This window comes from Halichoerus grypus, chromosome 12, assembly GCF_964656455.1.
Source record: "Halichoerus grypus chromosome 12, mHalGry1.hap1.1, whole genome shotgun sequence".
NCBI classification, from domain to species: domain Eukaryota; kingdom Metazoa; phylum Chordata; class Mammalia; order Carnivora; family Phocidae; genus Halichoerus; species Halichoerus grypus.
This window is the reverse complement of record NC_135723.1, coordinates 56,242,972-56,261,407: the sequence shown is the minus strand read 5'-3', so window position 1 is coordinate 56,261,407 and position 18,436 is coordinate 56,242,972. Positions and strand designations below refer to the sequence as shown.

General features: G+C 42.5%; 1 protein-coding gene across 1 annotated transcript; it reads right to left on the bottom strand.

Annotated features, from left to right (window-relative positions):
* Nucleotides 1-204: 204 nt before the first annotated feature.
* On the bottom strand, nucleotides 205-8,040 carry NPY (neuropeptide Y). The gene is made up of 4 exons (XM_036097194.2): nucleotides 7,867-8,040; nucleotides 6,782-6,969; nucleotides 2,317-2,397; nucleotides 205-407 (listed from the first exon to the last, which is right to left on the bottom strand). The coding sequence occupies exons 2-4, from the start codon at nucleotides 6,967-6,969 to the stop codon at nucleotides 383-385; spliced, it is 294 nt and encodes a 97-aa protein (XP_035953087.1). The 5' UTR covers nucleotides 7,867-8,040; the 3' UTR covers nucleotides 205-382.
* Between the last annotated feature and the right edge of the window lie 10,396 nt (nucleotides 8,041-18,436).

Here is an 18,436-nt window from a genome sequence, read left to right as displayed (position 1 = left end):
AAATACTTTTATTGTTACACACACACACACAGAGCTGAGTCTTGACCATCATAAATCATCGTATCTTTATATCTTCCATAGTCACTGTTTTAATATTGGTGAAGCAAACTTTGAACCTGCTACTCGAGGGAGACTGTGATGTAATGAATACCTTAAAATAATTCTCACTATTGCACCCACAGACTTTTTCACTGAGGAACATAACATTTTTGAATGCTTGGTACTTTATTTAAACACACATATATACAAGGATGACAAAGGGAAACTCTGCAGAGTTGAACACAGTGGCTGCATGCATTGGGAGGATCGGCAGACTCCAGGTTTACAGGATGAAATTCGGGTTGAAAATAGGTAAAGACCAGAGAGCAAGTTTCGTCTCCCATCACCACATAGAAGGGTCTTCCAGCCTGTCAAACACAAGAAGGAAAGCATGTGAGAGAAGCTTCCCAACTTCCTGGGAGGCTTTCAAAAGTGAGACATTTAGTTCTGAACCGAAAGATGATCAGGAACTGTTGAAAAGGCCCCTGTTGGCATTCTAAACAGGAGGTCATGTAGAATATCAGAGCAGAAGACAGCGGCGTAATATGCAGAAACCCAGCTGAGTAGCTTTCACTCATGTTCACGGGAGTCTCAGGCAAATCTCAGAGGGAGTATTGAAAAGGCTCTGTATTTATCAAAGGAACGGAAGAACTCTGCAATATTTCTAAAGATCAAAACTACAGGAATCACACAAAATGGTAACAAGAAAGTTATTGTTACACAACTCTGAATATGCTTCTTTTGTTTTCCTGCAAGGCTTTTTATGTAGTAAGATGCTATTTTTATAAAGAACCCTTTTTAATAAAATAGCTTTCACAGGCAACTTCAAGGCTGTCAACTTTGGCCTCCTCCTAACTGCACATGATTGAGACTGTCCATCAGGGTCCAATTAACTCTATTCCATGCACCAACTGTGAGACTTCAAGCCACAAAACAAACAGTAGCAGCAAGGTTGTTAAGTCTGGATGGTTCTTTTTCTTACAGAAAGTACATAAGATCTACCCTAAACTTTTTACCACAATAAGCATCACATGCATGTCAATGAAAGCTTAAGGGCATCTGTGTTTATTATTAAAAATAACCTTTATGAATTTCCCACCTGCTTCCCTTGCATTTGCTGTTTAAATCTGGGTTGATACCTCCAGATACAAGAGTACTGGAGTTTTATTACAGTCCAAATTGTTGTTTCCTTCAGAGAAAACAAACCTGACAACTCTAGACCTGTACCTTGGCCCTGGCTGGCCATTTCACAAGACAACAGAGGGATGGTGGGAGGGAAAGTATGTGGCTCAGCAGGTCACCCCTCTTGTTCTCTGGGGAGAACCCCAAGGAAGAGTGATACGCCAGTCATGCTCACTGAGTAAGTGTTCTAGTGACCTCTTCTGGGGAACCTGGTTCTTGACATTATCAAGCTCTGGGTTTAAGGCAGACAAGCTCCCACAGAAATGGATGAACTATGTGCCCTTTGATCTTGCTCAGGGCAGAGGCAGGAGGGATAGGACAGAAGAGCCAGGAAGTTATGAAAATGGAGGAGGGTCGGGCTGCTTTCCAGCAGCACTCATTGCTCATTGTCCACAGTGTTTCGAAAACACCAGCTGTTGGTAGGCACCTCTTCCCAAGACTAGGCCACACTCCCAGAAAGCCTCCAAGGTCACAGACAAGTCCCTAAGAATATTATGTCCTTAACATTCATTCCATGAATGCAATAAATTATTATGTGATATTGAGCTTAAAATATGTCAAAAAGTAAACAATAGCTGCCTCCCACGTGCCCCTCCCCACCCCGCCCCGCCACCAAGATTTATCTACAGCTTCATGTAAAATGAGGAAGACTAGAGCAAGACCCATGAGTGACATATGCAGGACATCTAGACACTCCACATACCATATGAAAACTAAAGATTATCCCAGCCAAAGATGGACTATTGGTCATTTCAATATAGAGATGGGGACTTACTCTATGTTCTCTCAATTCTAACCCAGTTAGAAATTCTATATAGAGTCTTTTCTAAGGTAAAAGTCACTTATGTTAAAAATTTTCAAAGAAGCACCAAATAATCTAGGGTAGAAAATGATACCCCACAGAAGTTTAGAGATTTGCAAATTATTACGTGAAAACAAAGGTCCTCACTGCCCTGTGACCCATCTCCATTTCTGCCCAAATACTACCTGGTCTGGAAGACCCATTCCAATGCCTCCCCCTGCCCCAGCCCAGGCAGCCCTCTGGGATTTCCCTCTCCTGTGCCATCTTGAGCTCTGCAACAATGCCTTTCATACCTAGTTCTGGGAACATTTTCTGTGCTTTCTCTCATCAAGAGGTCTGAAATCAGTGTCTCGGGGCTAGATCGTTTTCCATACCTAAAAAAAAAAAAAAGAAGGAAAAGAAAAAGAAAAAGTCCTTAAAGGAAATTTGAAATATTCATAAAAAGGAAAAATATTTTTTAAAAAAAGGAAGATAGTGTCCCACGTGGTTGATCATCTGTTAACAAGTAATCTAGGTATATGAAACACATTATCAGAAGTATGATTTCTAATTATATATAATTTTGCTTAAATAATAATTTACCAGAATATTTGAACCAATCAAAATTCCTAGTCAAATTCTTACATTTTTATACTACCACAAACAATACATAGATAGACTTTTATAACTAAGTGACAGGAAATAAAAATACATTACAGTATGATTTTAAATGTTTCCATAATTAGTTAATTGGCTATAGTCCTGATGATACACAGCAGTTTAAACCTTAACAAAGAGACCAGATGATATTTCAGAAACAGCCCTGGGAAAAAAATCAGCAGACAGAAGTTCTAGACCCACCTGTGTCTTCAAATCTCAGTTTTCTCATTTGTAAAAATAAAATCATAACTCACGCTTAAATTGGAGTCTTTGTGGAAATCCAATGCGAGCCACAATGTTTTGAAAGCGACAGAGTAAAACACAAATGCACGATATTGCTATTGAAATGCACTCATTCTTACAGAAAACAACAAACCTTCGTCCTGTATTTCCCATATTTGTTTGGGGTACCAAAAACTAAAAGCCTTCTCTCATGCTGTGATTTTAATCTGCCCCATAAATATAAAGGAATCTCACAGATCATGGAAAGACCATGGAATCTTACTGGTCTTTTTTCTCCTAGAGCAGCATATGGATATAGGACTATATGTGAATGCAAGGGTGGTGTATGCTAATTTCTCCAGGTGAGTGAGTACATAGGTTTTTGCCTGTCTGTCTCTCTCTCTCACTGCTAAAGGGTCTGACAAGTCTATACCAAGATATATTTTTCCCTTTCTCAGAAAAGGCCTTGTATACCAGAAGCCATATTGTTCACAAATGAAAAACTAGCCTGGATGGATTGATTAGCTACCAGGTAAAATAGCAAAACAAAGCCGTCAGAGGGTATATCTATCAAGTACAATTAAATCTAAATTTTGGGGGAAGATTTCCTATTATTGTTCCTTCGCTGGGACTTAAGGAAGCAAAAACAAACAAACTGTTCCCCCCCACCCCCATCATTTGTAAGTTTTCCTCAACATTTTCCGGAGTTGTGATATCAAACTATAGACTGCTGCTTATACCTATTTATTCTGTTCATCAGTTGATTTTATTAATCTTAAAACTCTTGAGCAACTTCAATTCATTTATCTTCACCATGCTCCAGTGAATAGAACTGGCTAATATTTTCTCCAATTTACTAATAAAGAACCTAAATCTAGAATAGCAGAATTTGCAGTCCTAAAGTGGCACACAGGACAGCAACATTCATTTTTCTTCCTTCTCTACTTAATTCTGGATTATCCTTCTTCTCTACCATGCTTTAACTGGCAAAGGTAAAGTCTCTAGGGAAAAAATTCTCAAACCTGGTTTCAATTAGTATCAGCTGGGAAGCTTTTCAAACCTCTGTAAAGCCTGGGTCCCACCTCCGAGACTCTGATTTAACTGGTCAGGGGTGAAGCCCACCACTAGTATATATATATATATATATATATATATATATATATATATATATATATATATATATATATATATATATATATATATATATATATATATATTTTAAGATTTTATTTATATTTATTTGACAGAGAGAGTTAGCGAGAGTAGGAACAGAAGCAGGGGGAGTGGGAGAGGGAGAAGCAGGCTTCCCGCCGAGCAGGGAGCCTGATGCAGGGCTCGATCCCAGGACCCTGAGATCCTGACCTGAGTTGAAGGCAGACGCTTAACGACTGAGCCACCTGGGCACCCCTAGTATATTTTAAAAGCTTCCCAGGTGATTCCTATGTGTGACCAGGATGGAGAAAGACTAATCTAGGGCTGGGTTTCTCAATCTTGGCACTATATATGACATTTGGGGCTGGAAAATTCTTTGCTGTGGGGGGCTGTCCTAGGCATCATAGGTTGTTTAGAGTACGAAGTCAGCACGAGCTGAGAACCACTGATTTAGGGAACTGTAAAAGCCACATGTGGTAGATTTGTGCTCTAGAACAAACGATGCAGCTTTCAGAAGCAATGGACCGGGAGCATATAGCTTAAAAACTGAGTAGAAAGAAAGAATGTTATCAGCCTACCATTTGTGCCAAATAAAAACGTATGTTCACAAATGACACCGTAATTTTCGGGGCGCCTGGGTGGCTCAGTCGTTAAGCGTCTGCCTTTGGCTCAGGTCATGATCCCAGGGTCCTGGGATCGAGCCCCGCATCGGGCTCCCTGCTCGGTGGGAAGCCTGCTTCTCCCTCTCCCACTCCCCCTGCTTGTGTTCCCTCTCTTGCTGTGTCTGTCTCTGTCAAATAAATAAATAAAATCAAAAAAAACCCAAACAAATGACACCGTAATTTTCAAAAATACAACCATGTGGGGATTGGGTGTGTGAGATGGGAAGGCAATGATACGGAATGGAGACAATGGGTGCAGATGACAAACCTCTGATGGTTTCTAAGAAGGAATTTATGTGAGGATAAGACAGAAAACTCTGGTTCAGAATCAACGCATTCCTACCTAACCTGAATCTCTTCCCATGAAACTCAAGTCCCTTCCCTTTATTTTTTCCTTATCAAAGATGGAGATCACACTGGATGCTGATGGTAGTGACAATGTCCGAGGGAAATCGGTGGGAGTGCTCCGGTTTCATCACCCCTAAAAAGAAAAGCCTTCATAAAATGTTCTTAGATTCATGACCTGTAAAATGGAGATAATTATATTCACTTCAAAGCTTTCAGGTGAAGACAGAATGAAATAACGCCTAGGGAAACATTTTGAAATGCTAAAGCTTTATACAATGGTAAAGCTTTATAGCAATCATCTTTGCAGAAATAAGTTCTACTGTGTTATAACTGACAAACTAAATAACCAACAAAGCTTTTCCTAGATAAACGACAAAATTAATATTTTTTTATTTGAACAAGTTCTTTTCTCTGGTCTATATGATAGCATAAGCAAGTATTTGAAGCATTTAACTTTCTGAGAAGTCTACTAGGATATAAAACATTATTGCTTTTTGCTAATTAAAATGAACCGACATCAAGGTTCACAAACCAATACTATTTAATTCCGGCATTTTACGTATTTCTGATTCTATGTAAACTGGGACTTTTTCAGAAGTTTTTTAGGATGTCATACCCCTTTTTGATCAAACAGGGAAAAAATTTTATTTAAGAAATATAAATTCTCCCCACTTTGAATCCTTCCCAACTATTCCCTGACTTGTAAATAGTAAAAAGTATGGTAAAAACAAAAATAACACTTTACAAAATATAATTTAGACATGTTAACATTAATGTTTTTAAAGGGCTCACCCTTTTTAGCTTATCAAGGTCATTTGATACCAGTAATTAATGAATGACTTAGAACTAAGATGAACCACTTTTGGGAACAAATTTTAAATCCTATATTATAGTTAGAATGTGATTTTTTTTTTTTTTTTGCTTAATATTTGATGTTGAGAGTGAAGACATGACATTCAATTTTAGCTTTCTGAGGATTCAGAATAAAGTTTACAATTTCTCAAATTCCATGTAATCCCTGGGTTTATCCCAGCGTGACTAGTTTCTCCTTAACAAAGCACTAAGTGGGCACCTCCTTCTCAAAATTCACCTGCTAGAAGATGGGAAAAGTCTGCATTTTAGATCAACTGTTTTCATGCTAAATCTCTATTAGCATCAGGATTTTTAAGTAAAGGGCTGAGACTGAAAAAAAAAAAATCACTGTACAGAAGAAAAGAAACTAGCTCCATTTGTCTTTTCCTAAATACTGTTATTCAGTTTTGCTCTGGGCAGCTTGGAAAATCTGGCAGTGTCTTTGGCAACTCAGCTGTTTCCTGGTTGGTGGTGGTGGTTGTAGTTTCTCAACACTCAGCTCATTCTTCTCCCTACAGCACTTCCCCCGAGCACTCCTGACCTGTTTTTTTTTTGGGGGGGGGGTCCTTTCCCATCCAGGTTTCCAAACAGTCCCCCCATCTGCTCTAAGAACAAAAAAGAGCAGGGAGTGAGTGGGAGAAGATGGACAGCAACACAGCCTAAGGAGCCTAAATCTGGGGGTCACGATTTTGTAACTATAGTTGCAGAGGGAAAGTGTTCAGTGCCCTACCCAATTATTCACTGAGAACTGAGTATGTGTCTGATACTATGCTGCCCAGGAATACAAGCAAGAACAAAAACTGGTCTCTGTCCTCTGAGATCCCCAGGATCTCCGGTTGTGGGACAGGGCGCTCCGGGAGTCGGTCCCGAGGAGCCCACCCACCTCTGCCTGGTGATGAGGTTGATGTAGTGCCGCAGCGCTGAATAGTATCTGGCCATGTCCTCCGCCGGCGCGTCCTCTCCGGGGTTGTCTGGCTTGGAGGGGTACGCCTCAGCCAGCGCGCCCAGGCACACAAGCAGGGACAGGGCGAGGGTCAGTCCGGAGAGCCCCAGTCGCTTGCTACCCAGCATCTGCGGGCACAGAAGGCGCAGCGGAGAAGAGTGGGAATGGAAAGGGCACACGCCTCGAACCTCCCTCCCCGCCCTCTCCCCACTACCACTCGTGACCCCTCAATCCGCGCTCAACCCAGTCCCTTAGAGGAAGCGGAGCAGCACTCCGCTTACTAACAACAACATCTGCCTTGGCCGGATCCCCCTGTTCCACCCGAAAAGTCTGCGCAAATTCCGTCCAAGTCGCTGGACGCAAGAGTCGCGCGCAACGAGAGGCGCGGGACTGGGGGCCAAAGCCGGCCGGCGCCAGTTTAGATACTTTAAAAACAAATGTAGAAGTTGCTCCCTGTAGGTTAAGGAATTGTCACTTTGCTACCCTTTTCCCCAAACCCCCGTCGGAGGAGAAAAGTTTCTTCTCCAATGCTTGTGGTCTGTCTTGCTGCAAGAGATAGTTAGGGCTGAGATTCCTTCGGGGTGACAATTTGGGAGAGAGAGGAGAGAACTGCTTTCCCGGCAGTAGTCTCAGTTCGGATCCCAAGGATCCGGGAAGGTGATCCCTCACTCAGGGGGAGCTGCCTGGGAAACATCCATCCAGGCAGGGACCCCCGAGGAAACTGCCACCTGCCCGGAGTTGGGGTCGCGTCCCCCTGCAAGTCCTCCCAAAGATAACCCAGAGGGACCGCGCAGCCGGGAGGGTACGGGAGCAGGGCGGAGTTGCAGTCGGAAAGGACCAGAAGCAGCAAGTGGAATTTAGCCTCCAAGATCGGCCACCGCGCGTCGGGTCAGGAGAGGACAGAACGCGGCGCGCAGGGGTTGGGAAGCCGGGCGCGACCCTCCCGGGGCCCCAGAGCTCCCCCGAGGGTGAGTCGGCGCCGTCCCCCCGCTCCCGCCCCAAGCCGAGTGGGTCTTGGCACTCACGGTGGCGGGCGAGCGGGCGGGCGTGGCTGGGCGGCGAGCGCTCTGCAGTCAGGTGCGCCTCTCCGAGGGGTGAGTGCCGGCGGACCGGGTGCGGAGAGCAGGTCGCGACAGGGCTTTTATGGCGCTCCCTCGCCGCGGCAGGAGGGGCCTCGGGCAATCACGTTCGGGTGACTCCCACCCCGCCATTTCCCGCCCCCGACTGGCGGGGGCGGGGGGAGGGGGCTGAAGCCGCAGTCGCTCGAGCGGCGGCTCCTGTGGCCACCCGCACCCCAACTCCTGGACCCCAGGCCCTGCCCGGGGACGGGCTTCCTGGAGAGGTGCGAGCGTGGCCGAAGCCCGAGTCCCTGACCTCACGCGGCGCCCAACCCGGCTTTCCTTCACACCCCGTCTAGTCCTGCTAGAGATACGAACAGCCCAGATCTACTGTGTCGCCTGTCACTGAGACCACCAACTCTATGGGCGCCAAGGTAGGGGATACATGAATCCTCTACTTGGTGGAGCATCTCCGGGACCCGCGCGGCAGAAGCGCGGGGCACAAATCCTGAGTAGAGACAACTTGGTGCACAGATCTTCCTGCGCGGAAAACTGGTCCAGGGCGCCTGTCCGAGGTCCCGAGTTTAGTGGCTCCCAAATGGCCCCCTCCTCCACTCAGGGTCTTAGAATGGGCTTCTGTGGCTTCGGTCCCTTTCCCCAGCTTCTTTTTCAAGTGGATCAGCCCACCCCAAGTACTTGCCCAAATGCTAGGAGCCCGGCTCCATCAGGACTGAAAGAGTGTGGCGATTGAAAAGTCCCCAGTAATGGGACACGGTAAACCCACTTTCTCTCTTTGCTGGGAAAGAGCGGCGTTTCGACCATCTGGACACCCATTAAAGCGCAATCGAACGAAAAATTCTGACCCAAAGCTACCGGGTAGTTAAATGAACAGGAATTTCTCCTTTATTAGCCCTTGGATAGTTACAAATACTTTCATTAACGTTGATTGAGAATGGGGGTTCTCACTGAAATGAAACAGGTTAAAAAAAAAAAGATCACCATTAATTGGCACATCACGTTAAACCTGTTGAATGAATATGAAAGATTCAGAAAACCATTTTTTACAGGATCAGGATTTTATATCTTAAATGTTGCCTGAATGAATACTCCTGGAAGTCCAACTCTCTAAATAAAATGGCATGTTAGGAAATTAAAGTGCGAAGGTACAAGCTATTTTAATGTTAAAATCCCAAGTGATTCTGTTAAACTTTCTGTGCTGTTTCTACCGCACTGAATTAAATATCAATTACTGCGTGGCTAGCTCTGTGCTCCGGTGTTCTCTCTCATTCTCTCTCTCTCCCTGCCTGTGTGTCTGTGTGTGTGCGTGTGTTAGAAATTTTGAAGGCCACATCCCTTTCACTTAGGTGAATGCTTCTCTTTCCATATTGCACAAACATATGACAGGGACACAAATATCATGGCTCTCAGAGTTGCTCCAGGGTACTTATGTCTGGTAAAGTTAGAACAAAGCACCTTCTCACTTAGAGCTCTTTCTTGATAAGAGGAAAAGCTCCATCCAGTTTTCAATAAATAATCTTATTTTTAGAGTGTATCATAGATACACATCAGTTATACCTTAGAAGGAGTCATGGAATTTGGGAGAAATCCCTTCTAAGGAGATGCACCATTCTTGAGTGAGGGGAAGGCTGGGGACATTTGATTAATTGAGTTTACAATAATGCCACTGGTATCCAAAACTAAGAGCTGATTCTCAGGGTTCAGCATTTAGAGGCTAAAACCTGGAGCCTAGTGCCCGAGGTGTATCCTTACATCCTTATCCCTTCCCTCCAGTGCCAACAGCATCCTCTGGCTTTGGGCTCTGAGTATTCCATCTCTTCTCTCAGGACTTTGCTCCATTAATTGCCTCCTCTCTTTTCTACAGTTTTCTATGCTTATACATATATACTTATAGCTTATAAATTTGCTTGAGTTTGCTCCATGAAAGAAACAAATGAAAACCAAAATTCCTCAAAAGCAAAAAGACAGTCATTCAACCAAGCATCTCCTAGAGGCTGAACCATTTCTCTCCTTCATTTCAAAATCAAGTTTATTTATTTATATGTATATGTATCCTTAGCAGCTTTATTGAGATACAATTGAGTTATGCTAATCTGTGTTTAAAATATCCCATTGATTGTATTCTTACATACATACTCTGTGAATTCATCACCACAGTCAAGGCAGTGAACTTACACACCACCACCAAAAGTTTCCTCATGTCCCTTTGGTGCAGACATTTGTGCCATTTTCTGTCTCTCACCCAGGTAATCATTTTTATTAATTTCTTGTGCATCTTTCCTGACTTTCTTTATGCAAATAAAAGCAAAAATGAACATACGTTCTTATATTTTTCCTTTTTTATAAACAAAAGGAACATATACACTGTTCAGCACCTTAATTTTATTATTTAATACCATATCTTAGACATCTTCCCACTTAGACCTTAAAAGATTATTAACTCAATCTCAAGCCCCTCTCCTCTCCTTGGAGGATGGGGGAGTGGAGCTGAAAGTTCCAAGTTCTAAACATGCCTTGGCTTTCTGGTGACCAGCCCTCATCCTGAAACTATCTAGGGTCCCCAAGCCCCCAGTCAGTGTGTCAGCAAACAAAAAGATTCTCACTTCAGACATTCCAAGGGTCTTAGAAACTCTTTTGTCAGGACCCATGGTTAAAGACCAAATATAAGAACAAAAGATACTCCTAGCACGCTTGTCACTCAAAAAATTACAAGGGTTTTAGGAATTCTAGACCAGGAACTGGGAACAAAGACCAAATGTATTTATTATACCACAGGTGGTCAGATCAGGTCTCATTGGAAAGGTGACACTGAGCAAAGACTTGAAGAAAATGAGAGAATAAGTCAAGGCAAAACAAAACAAAACAAAACTGGGCCAGAGACATCAGAGGCCAAGGAAAACCTAATGTAAAGACCTTAGGGCAGGTATGTGCCTGGGAGGGAGTAAGGGATGAAGGTAAGAATGATTCCAGATTTTTGGCCTGAGCGACTGAAAGGATGGTGTTTCCTCCAACTATAATGCAGATTGCTGTAGCTGGAGTGGGTTTGGTGTTGGCAATGGGAGTTCTGCTGAAGATGCCTTAAGATTTTGTTGTCTACGAGACCTCAAGGGGAGGTGTCAGTTGTATGTATGAATCTGGAGTTAAGGAGAGAGATCTAGCCTTGAGTTATAAATTCAGGAGTTGTCTGACTTTTGGTGACATTTAATGCTGTGACAATAGATAAGATTAACAAGGGATTGAGTAAGGGAAGAAACAAGAAGAGCCCCAATCCAGTCCTGCAGTGAGCCAACACTGAGAAATGAGGAGATGAGAAGGAAGGAACATAGCCTGAGATGGAGGGACAAGAGAGGTGGAGGAAAATAGAATTTGATGGTTTGTGTCCTTGAGGCCAAGTGCAAATTTTTTCTTCAAGGAAGAGGAAGTGAGTGTCTGCATTAGCTGCTGCTGAAAAGTAAAGTAAGACACAGACTGAAATCGCCCACTGTCTTGAGCAACATGGGGTTCTGACAAGAGCACTTTTGGACTGGCAGGGTTTAAAAGAGAAAGAGAGGAAAGATATTGGAGACAAGTCATCCTGAGAATTTCAGAGCAAAGAGGAGTAGAAAAAACAGGGCAGTAACTGGTGAGAGAAATAGGGTGGAGAGAAAAGTCTTTCAAGATGGGGGGAAAGGAGCATGTTGGCCTGCTGAAGGGAATGATGGGAGAGGAGGAAAAAGACAGCAAAGGGGAGCTATAGGTGTTATGTATTAGGGATTTATCCATTTGTGAAAAGAGTTGCAAATATTTACATGGAGCTTGTCATTCTCCTTTCAACTTTGCTTAAGGTGTTGTTTTCGCCTTGTAGAAGTTTTAAATTTGTAGTTGAATGTATTAATCATTTCCTTTGTGGCTAAAAGAGTTTGGAGTCTTAGTTTAAAAGACCCACAGGTGTCTCAGGGGTTGTAAACTACGGCTTGAGGGCCAAATCCAGCCCTTCACTTGTTTTTGGAAATGGCTGGGGTTTTTTTGGCTACCCACCTAGTGCCACTCCTGCTTTCTTTTTTGCTAACAGACCCGAATTTGATTCTGACATAGGCATTTCCAGGCAAGATTCTGGATTATGGTAACTCTCTTGCCTTTGGCAGTGACTGGTTTAGGGGTGAACATGTGATCTGTTTCTGGCCAATAAAATACTGGGATCATCAGCTGGGAGTTTTTAGGGAAGTGTGTCTTCTCTGAAAAAAAAGAAGCATATCCTTGGCCATGATTCCTCTCTCTCTTCATTCTTTGAATACTGTTGAGTGCAGAGGTGGATCTTAGAGCTGTGGCAGCCATCTCGTGCTCTTGAGGAGCAATACTGCAAATACACTGAGAGGACAGAATGCAAAGATCAAAAGGGCTGAAATCCTTGATGAAATCAGTGAACTGCCAAACTAATTTTGGGACTGCCCACCATTGCATATCTCCTTAAGTAATTAATAGTTGTCCACATGGTTTAAGCCATGCTGGGTTTTCTGCTACTTACAGTCAAAAGCATTCCTAATTAGCAAACTCAGCTTCTAATTCTTGGTTTTACCATTTTTCCTCTATTCCTTTTGGTATTTTGTTCTTTTTTATTTTCAGGTTATTTATTTTTTGATAATGGAAACCTCAGTTTGAGCCTTATATTTATCTTTCTATGTGTAACACATTTTCCTTGACTCCTCCTAGGCCTAACTTAGACCTGTTATACTAATGGCTTGTGTTACATCTGCTTTTCTGTTGTCTGAGAAGGTGGTGAGGATGAAACTGAGACAGGGTTAGGGAAGAAGGGTGGGACCAGAACTGTGGGTATCACAGTTGGGGGATTTTGTCACTGGAGACTTTCTCTGTTGTTTAGTTAAAAGTTCTTTAAAAAAAAAAAAAAAAGATTTATTTATTTTAGAGATAGAGCAGGTGAGAGAGGCAGAGGGAGAGAGAATCTCCAGCAGACTCCCCGCTGAGCATGGAGCCCAACCAGGGGCTTGATCTCACAACCCTGAGATCATGACCTGAGCCAGAACCAAGAGTCAGACACTTAATCGACTGTGCCGCCCAGGCGCCCCTAGTTAAAAGTTCTGTACTGAGGTCTGTTCTAAATAGTTGAGGGTATATCTGGTCCACCAAGAAGAGCCTTTGGGTTTCAGATTGTTCAACAGATTCCAGGTGAACCCAAAGCCTCCTGTTCTCTGAAAGATAAGCTGCTTTAGGTGATAATTTCCTCCCCTCCCCTCCGTATTATCTCCCTTGCTCCCCTCTGGGATATAGGTGGAAAAGGCATGGAAAAATAGGCAAACTAGGAGTTCATCACATTTGTCCCTTCCCTGTTTATATTCTGTGTTTCTCCCAGCTAATAAAACAAATAAACAAAAAACGCCAATTCTTAGCAGTTCTTCCCATCTCTATTGTATGAAGAGCTATTTCTCGCTCACGGTAGAGAGAAACAACCATTTAAAGACCCTCCTGACAAGTTTCTTTTGAGCTTCCTCTCTAAATCCTATCCTTCACACCATCTGCCTACTTCCCTGATAATTGGGGTTATCAGTTTTTTCAGAACTTTATGTCTTCACATTTTTGTTCACTGTACTGCTTGTGAAGGAATCAAGTAGAAACTACAGCCAATTTCCAGAATGTTCTCTCTGTACATGATATTTTTAAACTTACATTATGAGACTGTTCTTTCCTTAGTTTGGTTGCTTCTTTTCTTTCGTTCTTTTTTTTTTTTTAGCTATTCTTATTTTTTGTGTGTGTATTTTGTTACATTTGAGAGAAGACAAATCTCTCGATCCCGTATGTTCTTTGCCAGCTTCTCTGTGAAGCTGAAACAGGGTTCACCCACAGCACTACTTCTATTTCTGTGTATTTTTAGTAGTGTCTAGCAATACATGTACAAGAGAACTGGGGCAATTATGAAGATTATTTGGACCAAAATTACCCCAAAATTTATCTGAAACATCTAGATAATTGCAGGAAAATATCATTTTTTTAATTTGAAAGTATTCTGATGATAGCTATAATTCTCTCCTCCATTCTGCATGTGCAGGCACGGACTGAAGATTCCAAAATAGCACCCGTAGTGCTGAGTTGAGACTAGCTTTGTGACTCTGACCAGTCACAGTGGGTTTTTTTTTTTATTGTTATTATTATTAGCTCAAGTCCCATGCTTCTAGTCACAAGAACCCATACAAAGCAGAATACTTACTTCACTGAGAAAAGAACCTTAAATGTGATTGTGGGAATGATAAGCACATTTCGCCACACTGAAGGCAGACATTCTGGGAAGATATTGATTTCCTAGTGTGTAGATGGTTCAAACACTGTGTAGAGCAAGCTGCACGCCCGGTGATAGCACTGACTACCTGCTAGGCTTATTGAGGGGTCTTGTCTTCTATTCTGATAGGACTGGGTTTGAAGAACGTTCAGTTTCCCATGTGAGGATGTGTCGTTTCCATTTTAGAGGATGTGGATAGTGTGGATTGGATGTCCCTGGAGACCCACTGCAGGACACTTCCAGCCTCCCAGGACTCCAGAGCCTGGAATGTGGCCATCGGTTTCCTAGCCTCGCTTGCTTCTAGGGTGCAAATGTGATTTAGCTCAGATCCAGTTGCTTGAGATCTTGATTCGAAGTTGATTTATAACATTGAGATGTCCCATAGTCTCCTTGTATATTATTAAACATAAAAAAGTTTTAAATAACCCTGAGTTATGAAAGAACTAAGTTATGTGGGGAGAGAAAAAAGGCTGTGAATATCCTCTTTGTAACCCAAACGGAGGTGGAAGTAGTATGATCTGGAGCAGATGGCTCTGATGGAAGATTCCAGTTTCTGCTGCTTCCCAACTGAGGCAAAGGTAGCAGTGTTCTTGGTGGGCTGGTTCTGTGGTGAGGTTTTGAGAAAGAGTCGTTTCTGGAAGTTCAACCTAGGGTCTGCTTTTTTAGCACTTAATTCCAAAGAGTCTATCCTTTAATAAATCCTTTTCTGCATGACGCAACTGAAACAGATTCCAAACGTGAAATAAAAATTCTGATCACCTGCAGGACCATGAGAGAAACAGTACAAAGTTAGAGATCTTGCTACCACAGATTGGGTCTCTTGAGTCTCAGAGATGGGAAATGCAGGCCTCCGTGTGATGTTTCTCCACATCCAGCTCCTTCCATGGGTCCATTTAAACTGATGGAAAATGGTCCTGTGGGAAACTTAGGGGATCATTCTCAGAGATGCAAGCTATTGGAATGGCAGCAGAGGTGCCATGGGGTGAAGGTACATAAAGAGCCGTGGAACGCCCTCTGACCTACTAACAGGAATGTCATCTCGGAGCATGTCTCAGAACCTTCCTTCTTAAAGGATACTCTCTTGGGATGGTTTGGCTGAAAGTAATAGACAACTCAGGTTCAGCTGTCTAAAATCATAAAGAAAATGTGTAATCTTACAAAATAAGAAGTTCAAAGATAAGGCACCTCTACTGAAGGTAATTCTGCAGTTCAGTTATATCAACAAGAGCCAGGTTCTTTCCACTGTCCACTCCACTGTCTAGGTATGATGGATTTACAGACCAGCTGCCCCCACAATTGTTAAATGTCTACCCAAACTCCAGTTGCATCCAAACATATTGACATCCTTTCAAAGACAATAATTTGTCTGCTTTGTCATTCCTTAATGAACATCAACTGCCTCCCCACCTCACCCTGGTCTCCTGCTATTACCAAAACTATAGCAACAAGTAACTTTGGACATCTGTCTTTGCTCATGTGTATAGATATAACTGTTGAAGTCCTAGAAATGGAATTTCTTGGTCAAAGCAAGCATGCATTTGAAATGTTGATAGCTCTTGTCAAATTGCCTTCCCAAGAGATGTTTCAATTATAATGTATGAGAGGGTGTACTTCTACAGATGTTCAGGGGCTGTTTCTGTGAACAGTGGATCAGAGGTACCTGAGGTGAGGCAGAGGAATATGCCTGCTTAAATTTGTGGTCCCTCCATCTGGCCTCAGGACAGAATGAAAGACATTATCTTTCCAAATTGAAAATCCATGTTTATGCCCAAAGTACTTGCCTCTTTGTAGTTTGCTCCATAGAACCCAAGGGAAGTGAAAACTAACTGAGACTAGAACCCAAGGGAAGTGAAAACTAACTGAGCCACAGGGCAAAGCAGGCTAGAGAATTCTGTTGTTCCTATTAAGCTGATAAGAGTTAGGGAAAGTCTATTTTCACAGAGCTTCCAAACTCTGATGAGCTCACCAGAAGTGTTTTTCAAAATACCAATGGGTCCAATTGTTTCAGTGTTAGTTCAAGGGAAGTTTTGTTTTTTTTTTAATTTATTTATTTATTTTAGGGAGAGAGAGAGAGAGCATGTAAGCAGAGGGAAGGGCAGAGGGCAGAGGGTGAGAGAAAAGCAGACTCCCTGCTGAGTGTGGAGCCCACGGAGGGCTTGATCCTAGAACCCTGAGATCATAACCTGAGCCAAAATCAAGAGTCGGATACTCAACCAACTGAGCCACCCAGGCGCCCCTCAAGGAAATTTTTTTTTTTATCTTCAAGTAACTTTAAAGTTCAAATTCTGAAATACAACTTTTCCCTTTACTGAATTCTGAAGGTTTTGCATAATTGGGAAGGAAAGACTTAGGTTTTATAAATATATTTTAGCACCTTAAGAATGGATCAATTTGCAATCTTTACCAGGAATGTCAATGCATGATATTCCAAATCATTTTTTCTTGCTCTTTTGTTTATTTGAGAAATTAAGATAGTGCTTGATTATACATTTGGAAACACTTATTTTTAATTGTTGAAGTCTCTTTTTCAACCCAAATTATTTTTTGTTCCCTTGTTGGGTACTGGTAGAGATCATTTAAAACCAACTAAGTAAGAGGCTCTTCAGGAATAATTGAAGAAGCTTCAGCTGTTCCTACCAGATCTTCGGAGGATCATCTCTGACTCAGAAACCCATGGCAGTCTACCCATGAGAACATTATTCTTAAACTTCAATGTTATAGCTAATATTGTCACCTCATCAGGTAATTGTCTCCAGTGGGATGAAATTAGGCCAAGAAATCAAAGTTCTCTAACCTCATTCTGAGGCTTGATCTTGACACCCGTATTTTATCTTCTTTCCTTCCAACAGGCCACAGGCTACCTTCAGGCCCCACTGTGACAATAGTCCTCGAGCAATGTCGTTTGCAGGCATGTTTTTGCCCCAGTACTTCCTTTCAACATCCTTTGATGGCCATTTTATTTTATTTTTAGGACAGAAACTAGGATAGATGGCCCCAAATGTAGTAATGACATCCCTGAATCATGGTGCCTCGATTAATTAATGTTGGAGAGTTACCTAACTAAGGCACATCCACAGGTCACATTCTGGGCCTCCAAAACCACTCCCTACAAACTCAGCATTTCATAGCTAGACAGTTTTTTTACTTTCTTCAACTGGGCCTCTTTGCTAACTCATACCAGCTTTCTCAGTTAGCTCCATTAGCAGGTGAACTTACCCTACTGAAATTTATTTTAACATATATTTGCCATATGCTATGGGCATTATTGACTTACAGATAGAGATATAAGTTAAGATTATGTTTTACACAAGTTCCATAAAACCTGATGAAGCAGGACTAATACAAAGGAGGGACTTATTTACCCTATGTGAAAAGGAGTCTAGGTTTAAGCAAATAAGGGCCCCTACAGCAACTCAAAAATACCAAAAAGGGACTATGCTCTTTCTCTTCCTACTCCATTATCCTGAGGATGACTGATGGACCTTCAGCATCAAGCTCCAATTCTGGTCAGGAAGAAAGAGGAAACAGAAGAGGCAGAACCCACTAACTTGAGCTTATGTCTTAGCCACCAGATCTCACATGGCATCTCCTAGCTGCAAGGGACTCTAGCAAGGTAACTTTTAGCTTTCTAGCTTCTATGGTAGAGAGACATGGAAGGATGGGTCTCAAGTGAGCCAATTTACACTGTGTACCTAGTAGGCTTGTGCCTTCTGGCATCTGGTTGTACTCATTCCAGGTGTGGTTTTTATTGTTCATCACTGAGAGATAACAGCTACCACTTCCCCTTCTGCTGCTGAGATGAGGCATTCAAGACCAAGATGTAAATAGTTGTGGGTCACTTAGAATTTTTCTAAATCACAGAATGAACACAATGATTAGATGTCAGAAAACCTGCATTTTAATCTTGTGTTATTTATCCTAAAATGTCTCATCACTTCACCTTTCTGAGTCCTACTCTCCCATCTACAAAATGGAAGAATTGGGCATCAACCTTCTGTTCTTCTCTCTCACACAGGATTGCAAATGTCTGCTATGAAACCATCTCTCCCCTATGTTACCATGAGGACTTGCAGAGGCCAGGCCAAGAGAGGAAGTCTCAACATGCTGCCCATCATCCTCATCTCCTCTCTCTCCCAGTCATCTGTTAGGACCTCCCAGCACTTGGGCAGGGAGAACCGAGGGGTGTTTAATAGGAAGTTAGGACCTGTGTAGTAAACTGTTGTCATTGCATCTATGTGACTTGTGCCTTAA

What these genes read in the sequence shown, in the direction of transcription:
- NPY (XM_036097194.2), bottom strand. Translation starts at nt 6,969, where the DNA reads ATGCTGGGTAGCAAGCGACTGGGGCTCTCCGGACTGACCCTCGCCCTG. An exon ending in AACCTCATCACCAGGCAGAG is followed by an intron (nt 2,398 to 6,781) that starts GTGGGTGGGCTC and finishes TTTTTTTTTTAG; the next exon opens with GTATGGAAAACGATCTAGCC. An exon ending in GAAAATGTTCCCAGAACTAG is followed by an intron (nt 408 to 2,316) that starts GTATGAAAGGCA and finishes TGTGTTTGACAG; the next exon opens with GCTGGAAGACCCTTCTATGT.